At 35.6% G+C, this 18,060-nt stretch overlaps 1 protein-coding gene across 2 annotated transcripts in view; it reads left to right on the top strand.

The window, feature by feature from the left end:
• LOC121659038 (pleckstrin homology domain interacting protein) overlaps positions 1-18,060 on the top strand; it is a 107,402-nt gene that overhangs the window by 31,895 nt on the left and 57,447 nt on the right. For both annotated transcript variants that reach the window (XM_042016751.1, XM_042016749.1), the window contains exons 10-15: positions 2,122-2,192; positions 2,981-3,081; positions 3,199-3,239; positions 4,321-4,419; positions 6,398-6,551; positions 7,486-7,620. In XM_042016751.1, coding sequence (XP_041872685.1) covers positions 2,122-2,192; positions 2,981-3,081; positions 3,199-3,239; positions 4,321-4,419; positions 6,398-6,551; positions 7,486-7,620 — 601 coding nt within the window. The remainder of the gene's footprint in view (positions 1-2,121; positions 2,193-2,980; positions 3,082-3,198; positions 3,240-4,320; positions 4,420-6,397; positions 6,552-7,485; positions 7,621-18,060) is intronic.

Genomic DNA, 18,060 nt, shown 5'->3' with positions numbered 1-18,060 from the left:
GCATCACAGTTAAATTAGTTGCACTGCAAAATATTTGCCTATATATCTTTTCTGAGGAAGACACTGAATTTTTTTTCTTCTGCCACCTGTTTGCATCACAAGTTTCCAGTGTTAGCCTGTTACTGGTAGACCATATGAACAAGGCAGCAGAACCGTCTCACAGATTTGGATAGAGGAGCTTGGTGTACTGCTTTTCTTCTTACCTATTTATTCTCCCATAATTTTAGAAAGAGGAAAAAAACCTCAGGAAAAACACATGCTGATTTTGACATTCCTGTTTTGGACAAGACACTGATTTCTCAATTATCATCATTGTGATGTGATGCTTCTCATTTCCTTTCTTATGCAGAAGGCCCTCGATGTTAAAGGGACTGTTCATATATCAGAACTCAGATATTCTGAACCTTTTTTATTATCTTAAGTTAGAGAGGTTATATCAAGGCATCTGTTTTCTGTGAAGAAGTCTTGCTTTAACTACTACATGACCAGAGTTAAGCTAGTCTGCAGAACTTAGATTAATAAACTAATAAAACACTTAATAAATGCATTGAAAATATATGTAAAGTGAAACATTGTCCTGGATGGAACCAGCTTTTGTCCCCTTTCCACGCTTCACAAAAATACTGATGGCCCAACTCATTTTGCAATCTGTTTTATTGTAGAAGAGTGCCATAATCCCTTGTCTCCTGATGCCTTAAATAGCACACATTAGAGAGACGTAAGTTTGAGAATTTAAATTGGTTATCTAAACTAGAATGTAAGTGCATACTTGCTCTATTTTGCAGCTGTCCTAACTCCAAAGGCAGAGTTCACAAACAAGAGTGGAAGAAAACAACAGCCTATTTATCTATTTACATTTGTTCCAAATTATGTAAACTGGGTATTGAATTGTCTGATAGTTCTTGTTAGTATCTCAGTTAAGGAGGATTTCAACTGTTTTGTAGAAAAGATCTTTGTCCTGTTTAGTGTATCTTGCGAAGTTTCCTTGTCACAAATCTGCAGGGAGTTACCTTAAAACTCCTGCAGGAAAGGTCACAGAAACAGCCTATACCGAATGGATAATTTGGAGAAAGATTTCTTAACTGATATTGCTGATGTTTATTACTTTGTTTCATGCATAAACATCGCCAAGGTTTAATGCTTATTACTTTCTTTGAGATAGCAGTAACTGATTAGTGGAGAAAGATCTCTTATGCATCTACCTTCAGGTGAAATGAATTATACAGGCCATTTTGCTTTTAAAAGAGAACATTTTGGATAAGTTCTGAATATGCATTCTTTTATGTTAGAGCAAATCTTTAGTGATGACACTCGTGGGTGTAGTGCTGCTGTTCTCTCGTAAGTTAATTCTTTGAGGGAAGATTGCAGATGGCATACTATGCAAGACCACCTACTGGTTTGAGGTTGCTGTAATCCATGAACAGAATTGAAATAATGATTGAAGAACTTGATCTGATTTGTTTTGGTTTTACACACCCTTAAAATGCCAGATCCACTGAAGCTTTAGTTTTGCTTCCATATCACATTCTGAAATGCCTAGAGAAAAGTGAGGGCCATAAAGTAAAATCCCTTACAAACTTCTAACCACTGTCCTGACATTTTGGGTACTATTTGAAACTAGCCCACAGGGAACATATGATGTCATTTGAAGAAAATCTTATATTCTAATACTGTGGAAAACTCCAAATTTATTTAAACTTCTTTGATATCCTTGTCTATAAAGAGCACCTGTCTCTATTTCTCTCTTGTAAAAGCAAGCATATGCCACAGGAGAAAGCCAGAACACCCAGCGGTTTAAAACAACATCATGGGCAGCTGGCTCTGTTCTGCTTTCCTGATAACTTCAGGAGAGTGTTTTGTATAGCAATATCATAGGATAGAAGGGAATGGGATTTAAGTTGGGTTACAACTCTCCTTGATGCATGGGTTACTTAGTCCATCTGGATGTCTTGGTTTCTTAAAGATCAGATCGTGAAGCATAGTCACACAAAATTGTTTATAAATGGGCAGCCATCTGTTCCTTCATATTTAATTTTATCCTTCTGTTCTTTTTCTAAGATACTGACTTGTTTTTTGAAACCCTATTAGGAAATTATTTAACTGGTTTTCTTTTGTTTGTAGTCCAAGGCCAACGAAGTTTACAGAACGTCCTCGGCCTGGAGTCCAAATGATCTGTTCTTCTTTTAGTGCTGGTAAAAGCCTTTTTTTTTTTCTTTCTCTCCTTGAAACAGTATAAGAAGTTATTTGATGAGTAAAATAAAGTACACTACAGCTACTGTAGCATATTTCTTTTTAATGAGTTAGTGGCTGTAAAAAATCCCAAATATTTAAAATATAAATTCAGAATTTATGCATTAATACTTGCTGCTACAGAAATTAGCAATACAGTTAAAATTAGAAATTACAAATACAGTTAAACATGAAATGTTGTAAGTAAGTCTCTTATGACTGCAAGTCTTTTCAGAATGGGATAGATATATACCTTTTTCTCAGAATAATTAGGAGAGTTGGCTTTATCTGAGGCGTAGTATATGGGGATTTGTACAAGAAGGTGCTGATTACAGAGTTCTCTCATGGTCTGGGTTTCATTGGTTCTAGAGCTGGCAACTGAAGAATGCTACATAAATAATTGGATGAAATATCAAAATGTACTAGAGTTCCAGTTCCATTTGATTTTTATTAAGAGGGAGGCTTCTAAGGGCTTAGATGCAAGCAAATTACTCTAGTTAACTAATCTTTCGGATATGTCTGCTGATGCATATTTACTGACAGCAAATGTGAGATAATTCAACTCTAGTTAAACTTTGGAGTTTCTAAATCTTGTTTTGACTTAAAGGTCAGTTTCAGGCATAGTTGAAATGAGATGCAGCTATAAATTTCAGAGAATAAATTTAAATATTTGATATTATGTCCCTTTGAAAATACTGTAATAACAGTAGATTGCCCTTTTTTTAAAGTCTTATCTGTTTGTTTTTCTCAGGTGGAATGTTTTTGGCCACTGGGAGTACAGATCACATCATTAGGGTTTATTTCTTTGGATCAGGTCAGCCAGAGAAGATATCAGAGTTGGAGTTTCATACTGTAAATACATTTTTTTTAAATTACATATGTACTTGATTAAAGTAATAATTTGGATAAAAGGGGATAATTTGGAGAAATTTGATTTCTTTTTTCTTTTTCTGCTCTTTTTTTATATAGGACAAAGTTGACAGCATTCAGTTTTCTAATAGTAGTAGCAGGTAAGCACACTATTCAGAGCTAGCTTTTTGACCTTGTAGACATTTGTAAATACTAGTTTCCAGAGGTAGTTATTAAAACAAAGAGCTTTGTTTTGAGTTTCATCCAGTAAAATCATCTATAACTATTGGAGTCTCACTGTTTCTTTTTCATAGTACTCCTTAGTTTCACAGTTGTTTTCATTGTAATGCTTGAAGTATTTTGGATTTGCTAAAATTATGAAAATACTTGAAACTTCTTCCTAAGAAGTGTGTGTGTGTGTATATATATTCACATATCAAATACGTGTACTTTTAGATATATTTTAACGTGTAAACCTTTTTTCACTTAAATGACTGCTGGATACAGAAAAAATATCAAACGAGATCTAACAATGTTTTGTTTAGCTAGCCTAAGGCTTTTTTTAATCTTTCACCTAAAGTTCTGGATGTTGGATATGAAGGATGCTAAAGAAAACAGTTTGGTTTATTACGAAGTATCTGACACTTTCACTTATTTGATGTTCTAATGTACACTTTTATCATGATACAAATAGTTGTAAACCAAGCTTCACCCACCTCTTTCTCCTCCTCCTACCCCTGAACCTCTAAAAGGGGAAAGAAAAGAGTGGGAGAGAAACTCAAGCTGGGAAACACTTCTTCGTATAAGTATCATAGTACTTACTCAGTGTACAATGCTAACTTATTGGGAATAGGTTTTATTTTAAATCATGTCTGTACTTCTGCTGGCAGGGCTCTCCTCTTGACCTCTGTGTGTGTGATAGGGTCAGCTCCTTGGAATGTTCGTTGGGTTATGGTGTCCCTGTGCCAGTGCAGTGTCATAACTCAGCAAGGTGCACCAAAGGTCATGGAACTGTTAGTTTGGAACGGGCTCAGGATTGACTTTTTGGAGGCCTTCAGTTTTTTTGTTGGTATGGGAAGCGTTTTTAACCTCAAACCACTTGTACCGGATTCTGACACTGTTTGGACTTCTTACTCATAGCTTCCATTTTTGAATTCTAAATTCTGGGACTTTAATTTTCAGGTGTCTTTTCTGTACAGATCTGCCTTTGATCTCTGAGTAACTCTTTCCTGCTTTTATTAGATTTGTGAGTGGAAGCCGTGATGGAACAGCACGAATCTGGCAATTTAAGCGAAGGGAATGGAAAAGCATTTTGTTAGATATGGCTACTCGCCCAGCAGGGTAAGTGATGTAAAATGTTCTGCTATCACATAGATTCTTGAGGACCTTTGCTATAATTTTCTGACTTACTAAAAAAATTTTTAAAAAGACAGTGAGAGAAAAGAAAAATTATTATTAATTTATTATTATTATTAATAAAAATTTTATTAATTATTATTGCTTAAATGCACAGTATGCTTATCTAGCTCTTGAAATTCAATGAAAATAAACATTTGACTACATATTCAGCTGTGGAAATTAGCTTGTCCTGATAATAGTGCCACTAGTATTTTGATTAGATTAAAAGAATAAAAGATAACCAAAACCCTTTGAAGGTCAAATTTATATGGCTTTTTACGTAGACATTTATTTCTGGAGCAAGAAAACCAGGTCACATCTTTTCTTGAGACTGATTGCATTTCAGTAATATTTACAGATTTTATGGAACCTGCATGCCCAGAAAAGAAGTATTGTGTCCTTTTCATACAACATGCCAGAGCAAAGAAATTGCTGGCTCTGTAATTTGTTAAAACAATCTGAGAGTTTAGAAGAGTTTGTAGGTATGGGAAACTTCTGTACACTAGAACAAGCAACAAAAGATGCTTGAAGATGGAGACTGAGTTAGTAGGAATTGATGCTTGCACCTTTTTATTTTGGCATGAAGATGTTTTCCAGTTGACATAAATTAAAAAGATTTGTAACAGGTTTAAGGGATAAACCTTTTCCCCCTTACTGTTAATATGGAATGTTTTGAAGGATATTTAGTAGAAAAAAAAACTATAACGGTTTCAGGAGTCATCTGTGGAAAGATACCTGAAAGATGAAGAGAGTGATGGAAGAGAAGGCTAAATAAAGTGTAATTTAGTTAGATGTTTAGATCAGACAGTATCCTGTCAATTATGAGCAGATGCAACAAAACGTAGGTATCAAACTGTTGGACAAGAGTGTACAAAATGCTGGTACTTTGATAACAGACTGAGTTACTCTCAGTACAGATTCTCCATTTTAACTGATTCTGTGCAAAAGAGGAATGGATTCTTCTTCATTGTGGCCATAAATGCTGAACTTATCTGAGAAACGGAACTGCTCATTTTAGTAAAGCACCTATAGCAGAATTCTGATTTATCCTTGTGACTAGAGGAATAAGTGCAGTTTTAAATTTGATCTTTTCTGCGCGAGAATGGTTTTATCAAAGAAAATGAAATTGCTGCACTGAAAGGAAAGAATTAATTCAGCTTATAAAGCCTCCTGGGTTCTGCATTGAATCTAGAAGGGAATTTGGCTATAACTACATTTTCTGTTATTGGGTTGATACTATTATGCAATGTGTTGTTGTGCTTACTATATGGAAGATTCTGTATTTTGTCTGCCTACTTAGTGGTGACATGCTATTGTTGAGTTTGGCTGATGTTTTCCTAGAAATAAATGTGCTAGAGAATTCAAGGGTGATTAGTCTTTAAATCATGCTGCTAAAAATGTAATTTTTGGGTATTCTGATTGATTTATTATAGATTACTGTTGTTTGGGTTTCATGCAAGATTAAGTGCCATATTATGATTAGTAAAGTGATGCCAGGGTACTGGTGTAGTACTAAATATTGTCCGAGAATTCAGATCATTTAAAGGTATAGAATACATCTCTCCATATTGAGAAATACTTATTGCAAATATTCTTCAGGACAATTTACCATTCCTTGGTTGACTAATTTTGATTTTTATTCTTTAGATGTCACAACAAATACTGTAGCTATCAAATTTAAATTAGTTAGGTCATGTATCAGAGAGCATTTTCTGGAAGATCCTATAGTCATTGTTTAAGTACCTACAATTCTTTGTGATTGAATGTGCTACATTATAGAAAACATCTTTAATTTGTCTGGTTTCTTGAAGAAATATTCTTACAAATACAGCAAAATACAGAAGCGTTTTCACTTGTTAGTAGTGTTAAACTATTTTAGCAAAGTAGGATTACACTGAAATTTTTTACTCTATTGTTTTAGACAAAGTCTGCAAGGAGTTGAAGATAAAATCACAAAGCTGAAAGTGACCATGGTGGCATGGGACCGCCATGACAACTCTGTTATAACTGCAGTTAATAACATGACTCTGAAAGTTTGGAATTCTTTCACTGGCCAGCTCATTCACATTCTCATGGTAAGGTGTACCATCTTGATTTATCAATCTTGAATGCAAAATTTATTTATACATTATAACCATTCTTCCTTATATGTTTTTTCCTGTCTGAAAACTACCTTGACAAATGTTTCTAGATAATTGAAACGTAATAGAGATGTCTATCAGCTGCTTATTAGAAAATAAAACCTTAAAGTTGCAAATAACCATTGCTGTTCAAGATGTCTGAAACTAAATTTGGACATTTTGGTTGGGTTTTTTTTTGGTTTTTTTTTAACTGAAATTCTATCTTGAAGGAGAGAAGGAAACAGTTGGGTTTTTAATCTTTATGTAATGTGGTGTTTTGAAATACTGTTAATGGATAAATTTGTCCTGTTTAAACAGAGACACTTCTGCAACCTAATCATTCCATGAGTACAAAGTTAGTATTCTAACTAAAATAAATCAACAGGTTTACTAATGTCTGACACTTCTTTGGTAACTGAGAAAATGGGTTACTCTAGGTAACTTGATATAGAGATGGAAATACTTAATGCACAGCTTTAAAATATAGCATTAATTTTGAAGATGTTGTTCTCTAACTTTAAGTTATATATTTCATTCTTTTTGGGTTTAAATTAAATGTCTAACTGGTACTCTGCTGAAAAAAATGGAAATCTGTCAAATATTAAGACCCCCAAGTACCAAATGTTGCGGACACTAATCTTTAAAATCCTGGTGAAAATATTGGGACATACTTGTGAAGGTGACATACTTGACATACTACTCAGGAAGGTAAAATTGCAGCTGGAAAGGAAGGAGTGTAATGCACTGCTACCAAAAGAGTGTGCTCAAAGTAGTTTTTGCTGGGCATTTTCATAGGTTAAAGTGGCAGCTGCTAGTGTTACCATGTTGAATCCTTGGGTAAGTATTTGAGACGATACTCTTTTTCATTCTGCTGTGTCTTTATTTTCAGGGACATGAAGATGAAGTGTTTGTGCTTGAACCTCATCCGTTTGATCCAAGAGTTCTCTTCTCTGCTGGACATGATGGAAATGTCATAGTTTGGGATTTGGCAAGAGGGGTCAAAATCCGGTCTTACTTCAACATGGTAATTACTGTGCTTTATACAGATGTGCCAGAGCAACCATTCTAAACTTTTTGCTTTTAGTACATTCTTATGTAGGCCATCTTGAAGTATGATTTATGTATAGAGCAAGATCCTGCATCTGGTGAAGTCAAGAGAAACTCGTTTTCAGTTCAGTGGGGCAAAGAGTGAATCTTTGAGTAAAATGTTACAAATTGTTTCTTTGGCCGTATTTCATAGAGCTTTCTTTCTATATGCTTGATCTACACAAAATTGGAGTGTTAGTTACATTGTCAGAGATCATGTGTGAGAGACAGGGTGACAAAGACCCTCTTTTATTGCTCTGTTTCCTGCCTGGGGAGTTAAGGTGGAACTTGGTTTGTTTTTTGCATTACTAATTCTTAATCTGGCTAAAGCTCTTCAGGAGTCTCCTGATCTCATACAACATTGTATGCTGCCTTAGCCCATTGGACAGAATACTGTCAGCCTTTCTGTGTAGAGGTCCTCCACATGCAGGTTTCAAATTTGGTCTGTTCTGCACTAAACTGATTCTCCTGCAAGATGGTATTTTCGTCTGTTTCTTGCTATTAAGTGGGTCTTTGTACATACCTTTTTCCTCAAAAAGGTAATGATGTATTGTGCAATTCAGACTTTGTCTCATGGAGAAAATTAAAAAAGCCTTTGTAGAATATCCACTATCATTTGGAATGCTGAGAGTAGGCAAACAGGCTTCAGCTGTAGTGGCAGTCTTGGAGACCAGCATAAAGAAGATCATCTGAAGAAGAGACCTACCATAGATATATTAACAAAATGATAAGGGACATTTAGAAATGAACTCAAGCCAGGAAGGTCACTGAACCTAAAGAAAGATTTTGAGATGTGCAGTACAGTAGGTTCATAAAGTCTCTGAGAAAATTCAGCTAAGCTTAATCAGAGAGAGTGCAACCTAGGTTCCTTCAGCACTGATGTAAGGTTGAGTAGCTTTCTCTCTGCAGTGATTTCTGTAACTGAGGTTATGAAGGATCAAGACAATAATATTGGAGCTATGAGCACACATCTTCATCACTTGGTGCTATTATTCACTGTTGCCAGTTGAGGTATATGTTCTCATTGCATGATTAGCTTGCATTTCCAGTTCTGCTTACAGTAGATGTATGATGGTTCTCATGGAGTTTAGGTCAGTATAGTGTGAGCTCATCTGCTCTTTTTAAGCAAAGTCCATTTAAGAGCTATCAGAACCTAAATTACAGGTCCCTGTGATGTTAGGCAGCCCCCAAAAGACTGAAAGACTGAAATATTTCAAGAGTGCAGTGCAACATGAACACGTAAAAAGGATAGTAGTCACATACATTTTAAGATCTTTGGAGTGAGAGAAATTTGTAGACAATCAGAAGATCTCAGCAGCTAGTAATCTGTGCCTTATGCTTGAAACTAATATGAGGAAGTCTGCCTGCTGTGTGAGGTGAGGGGAATTGTACATCTGGCAATCAGTTTGTCTCAAACCAAGGAATTGCATTGTATGAGCCAGGTATGCACGAGAGGCATCTCCCTATGGACTGAATATTTCACCAGCCAGTCTTCTGTGTTTGATGCTTCAAAAGACAAGGGTGGAAATTAGAGGTTTTCTTAGGTGTTGGGTGGCAGGCAGAGGACATTGTGCAGTCACCTCTGCAGAGCTGCAAAGGTTAAGTGTCCTGGTTTACTACGAGAGGGCATGAATTCATACAGAGCTGCCAGTCTTCTCCATTTCCTAAATGGCAAATCAGCTGGGAACATCAATAGATTAACCACTATTAAATTATTTTGACAAGTGCCGTTACCTTCACTCACTTGTTCAATATGTCATCTTATGCTTCTTAAAAAAAGTATTTGTATTTCTGTTCAGGGAATTTTTACAGATTGGGTTCTTTTGGATCAGACAGGCAACATCATCTGGAGCAACGAAACCTAAGAGTTGAATTGACATAAGATGTCTGCTTTACAGTTCAAGAATCTCTCATTATCATTTCCTGGTCTGTGGTACCAGAACTAGCACTTGGTGGCTTTGTCATAACAAGAGTTCCCTAAAAAATGTTGCAGACCTTGGGGGAGTTGATTGCATTACCAAAATCATAGGTGTCTGTTGGCTTGATATTAGTCCAGTAAGGTATTTCTATCCTAGATGGATTGCTTTGTACGTCTAAAGCCTTGTGACAAATCCCTAAAGTAGAGCTGGATATTTTTAAATTGCTTTCCACCCTGCCCCAAATGCCTTCATTGTCAATGTTAAAAGAAAAAATTAAAAAAATCAAGGGATGCAAGCAGTGTCAATCAGTTTGAAACTTAATTCTTTTATACAGTCAGTGAATATGAAATTGCAAGGCAAATCATAGTAACCAAATATACTTTTTGTTTTGTATTTAACTTAAACTTTGATTCCTCTATTTATTTGTTTCTTGGTCGTTGCAATTTGGTCCCACTAGGTGACTCTGGTGGTCCTGCAGAATATTCTTTCCCAGGTTTTTAAACTGAAGATCTGCTGTTAAATCAATTGTCACAATTATGGTTAATTTGAAGCATCTTTGGTCTGTTTGAAGCATCTTTGATCTGTTTGCCAGATTTTGGTCTTTATCATTAATAGTAATCTCAGTCCCATAAATGACTGTCATGCTCTCAGTAAGTATATATGCTTTATATATTTCATGTTTTCACCTGTAGTCTTCATTTCATTTGGTCTAGTTGTGTAAGTATTGCATAACTTGGTGTTGGAGTCCATGGACATTCAGAACTGGTTTAATTCAGTGACTTGAGTCACCTACACTCAGGGAGTGTATTCGCTATGCCAGAGAGTGAAATTTGCCATAGAAATAAGAAGAATGTGAGATGGTTAAAATGTTTTAGACAATTTTGAGATGCAGCAAGTAAGTCCTGAGATGCTTTCAAATTGCATGTGCAAATACAGGTATTTGGTTTTTGGCCTATGTCATATTCACACCAGTCCTGACTTAATACAGCTGCTAATGAAGAATGTGTTCTTGGTGTAGTATTTAGGCAGTTTCATCTGTTGTATTTCCCAGGTACAAAGAAGCATTCTGAAGAAACAGGGTATAAATCTTAAATGATTCCTTTAGCCAACTGTTTCAGAGTTTATGTATTTAACAAAAATAGTGTTGTTGCTACAGAAGAACAACACAGACTCTTGTAAATGTTTAAATTGTAGTTCATTTTGCTGAAGAGTGCATGAGGTGTAGGTGTCTTAGTGGATGATCCAGGGGAAAAAATACATTGAATAGTGGGCTGTCTGGTGAAAGCAACTGCATGATAATGTACATAAAGATGTGTTTGAAATGCAGTTCCTTACTCAAAGCTGCAATGAGGCATCTGGATCCCTTGTGTGGTAAGACACCTTTCCAACAACCAAGGGAAGACCTTGCTTTCGTAAAGGAGTCTACAGGTGCAGGTGGCACTCATTTTTTGGGATTACTTTAGCTGTTAGAGCTGGGAAATGGAAGACCTAGATTCTGTTCTATCCTTAGTAGTAAAGTGCTCAATTCAATGTCTGCCACTAACTCAGGAGAGCATCTTGGCTATAAATGCCCTAGACAGGACTTCTTCCCAATTTTCCCAGGTTGTGTCACTATGGAGAGATGTGGATCTGTAGCCTGTGTGCTAGGCATGGGCTAGTTTGCTTGGGTATACAAATCATGTTCTAGGTAAATTAGAAAGTGGTAGAAATTCTTTGCCTTCAGGCAAGCTTTTGTATTTGCAGGATTGGTGTTCTGTCAGGTCATAAATAAAAGGTGTACACCTCTCAGTTCTTGTCACAGCGTGTTTTGAGGTGTTCCCACTAAGTTACTTCCTAATAGATCTGACACTGTTGGTTTGTTAGGAATGCCAGGGTTGGCACTTGCATAGTATGTGCTGCAGCTTAGCCCTTAGGCTTTAGGCAGAAGTTTCTCAATGCTGAGAACATATGAAGGCAAAAAGGAAAACTATGAGGACTTAATATTTCAGATCTAAATGGAGATGTCTAGTAATGTTAGGTGGATGCATGGGTTTTTGTTTGGTTTGGTGATTGGGTTTTTGTTGGTGTTGTAATTTAGACATTAAAGTATTGGTGTTCCTCGAGTCTGACCCTACGTAGATTGTGGTGTGGTGTTACAGTGCTGCCCATGATTGTTATTTTTTGGACTATAGGTTTCACCTGTGGTAAAGTTGATAGTTCTTGTCCTGTGAGTGGGCTGCCCTGTAAAAGAATATTAAAAGAAGTTTCCTAAAAGATTTTAGGGTATATACAGGCCTGTAGTTCAGTTATTTCTCTTTGGTTTTTTTTGTTTGCTTGAGGGGTTTTCGGTGGGTGTTGTGTATTTTTTTTGTTGTTGTTGTTTTTTTTTTTTTTTTTTTTTAATTTCCTTTATAGCATGGCTTTGTGGGCAGTTTCAGGAACATATGGTGACTCCTGTTACTTTAAAGTATGTTTTTGAAAGTATGAAGACTGTATTACAGTAGCAAGAATGAAAGATTAGGGAAGAGCAGGCATTTTTACAATTTTTGTTGCTGTGGAATATTGGAATTCTTACTCTATCTTTGAATGTCATTGCTTTGCCTGAATCTGATACCTGACTAGGCAGATTCTGTAGGTAGGCATTGCAATTACTCAAACAGAAAGCCTGTGTTTTAGTTGATAAAGACTAGCCTTATCTTTGTGTAATCTTTGTGTAATGTAGAAATGAATCAAGTAGGAATATTGAAGCCTTTAAAGAAAAAAAAAAATTCTCCTGGACAGCTTAAAAAAAATACCCAAAGAAAACCAACAACAAAAAACCTTTCATGACTAGATGTTGTTTTTCTGTCTTACTTGATTGACTCTTGATATGAGTCACTTCTTTGAGAAGTCAGGCTCAGCTGTAGCCAGCAGTCAGCCTTCTTATAATATGTGTGCCTTGGGTGTCTCCTGTGTGCCTGACAGCCTGTCAAGGTCAGCCTTTTGCTTATTTGTAATCTTAATGTGTTCCCAGTTGTGAAGTGGTTATTTGGACTGATTCTTGTGACATCACCTTAGCACTAAGAGGGCCTTTCTGAGCACTGTTGTGTGTTAGGGTGTCCGTAACACGTTCTGGGTAGTAGTTCTGGAACTCCCTTGGAACTCAGGGCTAAGACAGCCTTAGTTCTTTCATCGTATTGTGAAGAATGCTTTGAAAAATGGATACAAAAAGAGTATTTTTACAATTTGGTGTTAAATTCACAGATCTGAGTATTTCAAAATCCTCCTACCTTTGTGACTACCTGACTTGCTGGAAGGCTAAGCCACCTCAGCCTTCGACACTTACAGATCACAGTGTATATATTTCTAACTGTTGAGAATTATGTGATAAGTCTTTTTCTAAATGCTAAAGCATGTTTCATGAGAGCATATAGAAATACCAAGGGTATGTTTCAAAAATGCATTAGAATTTGAACTCTAAACTAGTCATTTGAAGCAACCTTCTGATTCTTTTGGAGGAAGAGGAAGAAAAAGAAAAAATTCTAACTGAGCCCACTCCTCCCCTTTCCCACCTTCATCTCCCTTTGAAATGGCAAGTTATATGTGTGAAAGAAAAGCTTTAATCTCCCCCAGAAACACTACTGTTCTCCTCTGTGTAAATGCTTCCTCTCCACTTAGTAAATGCTGCTTGCCCTGGAAACCATATTGGTAGTTCAAAAATAGCAGTGTAACTCTTAGTGCTTGAATTGGTGTTTGTCATTCTTATGCCCTCTGTCCCACTGTTATGGAAATGGTCAGAAAAAAGAAATAAAACAAAATAAACCTTTAAAATTGCAAAGCCTGAGGGGCAGGCTGACTTGCCTGTTGCATTGCTACTGGAGAAGATATAGGCCACAGTTCCATTTCTTGGCTGTTTTTAAAAAACTGTGATGCTGGAGCTGAGAAAGAGCTAAGATATGCTCTTTCACTGAGTCCTAAAAGGACAACAATGTCTTTGATAGCTGTAGTTGGTGTAAGATAGGATAAGGCTTCTTACAGGTCCTTAAAATAAACTTAGTGTTTTTTAAATTTTTTTTTTAAACTGGGGAATATTTTCCTCTAAACCTCTGTATCAGAACTCTAGCTGTTTTCTTTGTTTCTAGGCAGTCTTCTGTTGGAAGCTCATGATGAATAATCCCACACTTTCATTTAAAATGCATTAGTAGACATTGTATCCAGAACTAGAAAGCTTGTGACTTCTTGTGATTTGCGTGTTCTTTACAATATGTTTATTAAATTTCAACAGATTATGAAACCTAGACCTTAAATATGAACACTTTTTAAACAAAGTAAAGATTTACACACTTTTGTGTTTATTTTAAAAAAAGGTTTAATAGCTTATTCAAAAACTTGGTTAGTGTGATGAGTATAGTTTCTCACATATATGTCAAAAAACATACGTTAAAACAGGTACAATGTTGTAAGCAGATGAATTGAAAAGTGACAGTTTTCTAATAAGTTCAAGTTTTTGCAGTTGCAGTTTTCATAGAAATTTAGCAGCACATTATTTTGTCCAACTTCATTTAAAATTGTCATCCCAGAAGCAAATTACTTAAAATTTTAGGATAAAGTCTGGATTTAACTGCATTACCAAATATATGTTTCTTTTTTGGAATTTTTTTCTTCTAAATTAAAATGACAGCTAACAGAGAAATGAGGAGGAAACTTTTATTTCTGAAAGGATGGAAGAACATCTTACTGGAACCTTACGTAAATGGTTATGGATCCTTTCACAAGATAAAGTTATATGACTTGGCATTATGTTGCCACATCAAAACTTAAATGTAGTCATTCTTTTTAACAACTGTATTAATAGGGAATAGCAACTCTAAAGTTCTTCTAAAGAACTTAAATATAAACTATTGTTGAACATACAGTGCAGCAGGTATAAGCTACTTTATCAGAGCTAACAAACTTGGAGGCTGATTTTTTGCTTATGTTCTTGGCTGGAGCTAAGAAAGTACTGCAGAAGTTAGTAATCCTTAGGAAAAAACCCCGACCCAACAAAAAACCCAAGCCCCGCCCGCCCCCCCCAAAAAAAAAAAAAAGCTCAGAGCTTTGCAGCAGGGTAAAATTGTTAATGACTCTGCAAACTTTTTAGCTATAGAATTATAAAATACAAGCATCTTCTACTTGCACCTATAGAACTGTAAAATTTGAACGTCTTATCCTGTCTTACCAGCTTGACTTGTAGCTTGGGTTGGCTTCTCTAATGTAGTCTCAAATTTGGTGGTTCAGTGCTTGTTATCAGAAAGATGAAAATACAGAGCTGTGGTTGAGAAAGATGGTCAGGATTTCTTAGCAAGACTTAAAGACCAGGTATTTAGCATGACTGACTATAATGTAATTGTTTTACCACAAATTCAAGAAAAAATACCCCAAAGGGAAAAATTTACCACAGCTTGTTTATGTAGTTTTCAAACAAACGTGCTTAATACCTCTCTCAGCGCTATTTAATTTTTAGATGAAGGATTATATATTGTTACTTTAAAAATCAATTAATTGTAATTTAAATTTTTAATCTCTATACATCAATGTCAGGTACATGAAGTGAGACAGTTGTGTAAATAAATTTTGCTAGATGTTTTTGAAAAGCTGTAGTGGTTATGTCTGGTTATTCCTGAAATACTATTTGTGAAGAACAAAAGTTTTACTTCACTGGGAGATCTCTGTATGTGTATTTGATGAGATAAGACTCCAGCATCTGCTTGCTCACTTAAAGGGTTACAAGATGATTACATTTCTAACAGTTACCACTGCAAAAGTTAGGCAGAAGAAAAGGTATGTTGGAAGAATCTTGGAATGGTGCCAGACTGCTCATTAAAACCTTATTTACTTTTAGCTCTACTGTAGTAGCTTTCATTTGACTGTGTTCTGTCTTCTTATGAAATGAAATATGTAATGCTTTCATATGATCAAGAGAATATAACTTGTTTGTGAATGCTCACAAACTTATTTTTAGATCTCTTGATTTTCTGGCCAATCTCGAAGTTAAGACCCAAGCTCTTATGTCTGTGTTATAGTAAAGAAAAAACTCTGACTTGTATTGGTCCTTAGTTTTATTTTTCAGGTTATTTCTTTATTGAGAAGCCTTGGGCTGAAGAAACAAAAAGTGGATTTGATAAGGTTGTTTTGAAGGTGATCTCTGAAATTCCTTTATTTCATTTGATTGCCTTTGAAAACAATTGGAGCAGTAGAATCAGCAAGCAAATACTAACCTACCTTGTAAGGTCGTGCTCGTCTGGTTATGTGATGATTATAGTTGTATCTCTCTAAATGCTGCCTTTATTTCAAATGATGTAGTAGTGAAACAGATTATACTTAGAAATGCTGGCATAAAATCAGGAAATGGGGTGATACATAATTTAACAGAGCAATAATTGTATTTAAAACATTAAACTTGTTTTTGAAACTGAAAATGTGTATTGCCATGCATCCAGTGAGAAAGCTTTGAAGCAAGTGAGTACATTCATGCTAATTTTGTTTTACATTCACTGCGTGAAGTTACCATGGTTAATATATGCCTTTTCAAAGACAGATACAAGTACATGTGGTAAATGCAGATACATTTTTTTTATTAGATATTAAATATATATTATATATTAAAAAACAACCAAAACACACCAAAATAAAAAAACCTCAACCCTAAAATCGTCTCATACAATGACGTTGAGTTTGAAAGTTATGGCAACACAGACATTAAGGAATAAGAATAAGATTGCTGAAGATAATGTCCAAATGTTTTGTCCCCAAGTCTGTAGCTGATTGTCTAATGTAAAGTTGTCTGGTGCTATTCCTGGTTCCATGCGTTTCTTTACAAATCCTTAATTACTTTTCTAGGATGTATGGTAGCTGGATTGCATGATTCTTTTTTAAGCTTATATATTTTCTCCAACTTTTAAACAATGTATCTTTTGAAAAATTTTAATAGAAACACTTAGCTTTTGAGAGCTTTGGATATGTAGTATATTGATTTGGAGCTATTAGCATAAGCAGTGACAGAAATCATCATGTACAGAACTTGACCATAAAAAGGTCAAGTTGAAGCAACCTACAGGAATTTTCCTGATTTCTACAATGGAAATTGTAGAGGGTGTAATTTTGATCCTGTTAATGGGGAATCTGTAGTACAATTGAAGAATCAGACTGTCTGGATGCAGTGATGTGTTGGTTGTCTCCTTGCCCAGTCTCTCTGCCCTCTTTACACGTTTTATGTTTTTATATAAATCAGTCAGAAATACTAGAAACCTCCATGGAGGTCGTAGTAAGAATGTATTTCATAATGGCAGTGACGTCTAGTTTTTGTGAATTTGGACACACACATTCCCTGTTAATGACTGTTTAAATGTTTTAGTGCAGTTTAATCCTTGTTTTGTTTAGAATTTACTGTCAGTGTTATGGCATTAACTGATTCAGGTCAGAAGGGTTTCTTCCTGCAAGTTGTCAATCAAGCAGAGACTACTGAGTTGCAATTGGATTTTTCTGTGTGCTCTTACTCCTTCAGAGAGCTGGTTATTGACTGTCCTTTATTTTTAGCTTTAAGTGGACACTTCATTACAGGCAGTTCCTATGCTATGGCTACTTATGTCTGTGTATCTTAATGTTTTTCCTGCCCCATCTTCCGAAATCTGATCTTCCACTGATCTGTGTGATGTGGTTTCTTACTTTCTAATTCTACTTCTACTTTCAATGCAACTTGGCAAACTAAAGCCATAATAGCATCGTATTACTTACAACATTGTTTCCTTTCCTTTAAACAGTAAACCTGTCAGGCCTACCTAGGTCTTTGTTAGCAACTACTTGATTAGTTTTAGGCTAAATGACATATCAAAAGATTGGAAGTCCCTGTCAAAAGAACAGTGTGAAAGATCAGGTTCCATTTAGAACACCTCAGCAGAATGCTCTGTGTGTGGATTTTCTGCCACACGAGGTGATTTTTTTGGACTAATGTCGGAAAGGCACATTTCTTGCTTATATGAACAACATACTGTAATTTCCAATGGGAACTAGAGATGCGAAAACAGTATTTCTTATGTTGTGGCCTTCATAAAGTCTTCCACTTCCAGTGGGATTCTGTGGGGTTGTATTTTTAGGTCAGGTTCTGTAGCCATGTGAAATACAGAATGACCTAAGTAAGGTTATGGATGCATTATTTTGAATCAGTTTGTCTATAGTCCTACTGAAATGGTTTGAAATTTTCGAGAGGCTCCACCTCTCAATTTAGCACATAAGAGCGCATCCTGAGAAACAGATTCTGGAGAACAAAACCAGCTTAATTCTCTAATAGTTCAAATAGAAGAAGCCAGTACTGAGTTTGCAGGATGTATATTAAGAAAAATATTTAACAACAACAACAGCTGTAAATAATTCATATATATATAGCCTTTATATAACTTAAGGCATCCACTGGGTGGGTGACTTATCAGACCTTTTAACTGATAGATTTATCTTTCATGAGATAT

This window comes from Corvus kubaryi, unplaced genomic scaffold, assembly GCF_017639235.1.
Source record: "Corvus kubaryi isolate FWS band 111438036 unplaced genomic scaffold, C.kubaryi_AGA036_p1.0 split3-73, whole genome shotgun sequence".
NCBI lineage: Eukaryota > Metazoa > Chordata > Aves > Passeriformes > Corvidae > Corvus > Corvus kubaryi.
This window is presented reverse-complemented; position numbering and strand designations above follow the sequence as displayed.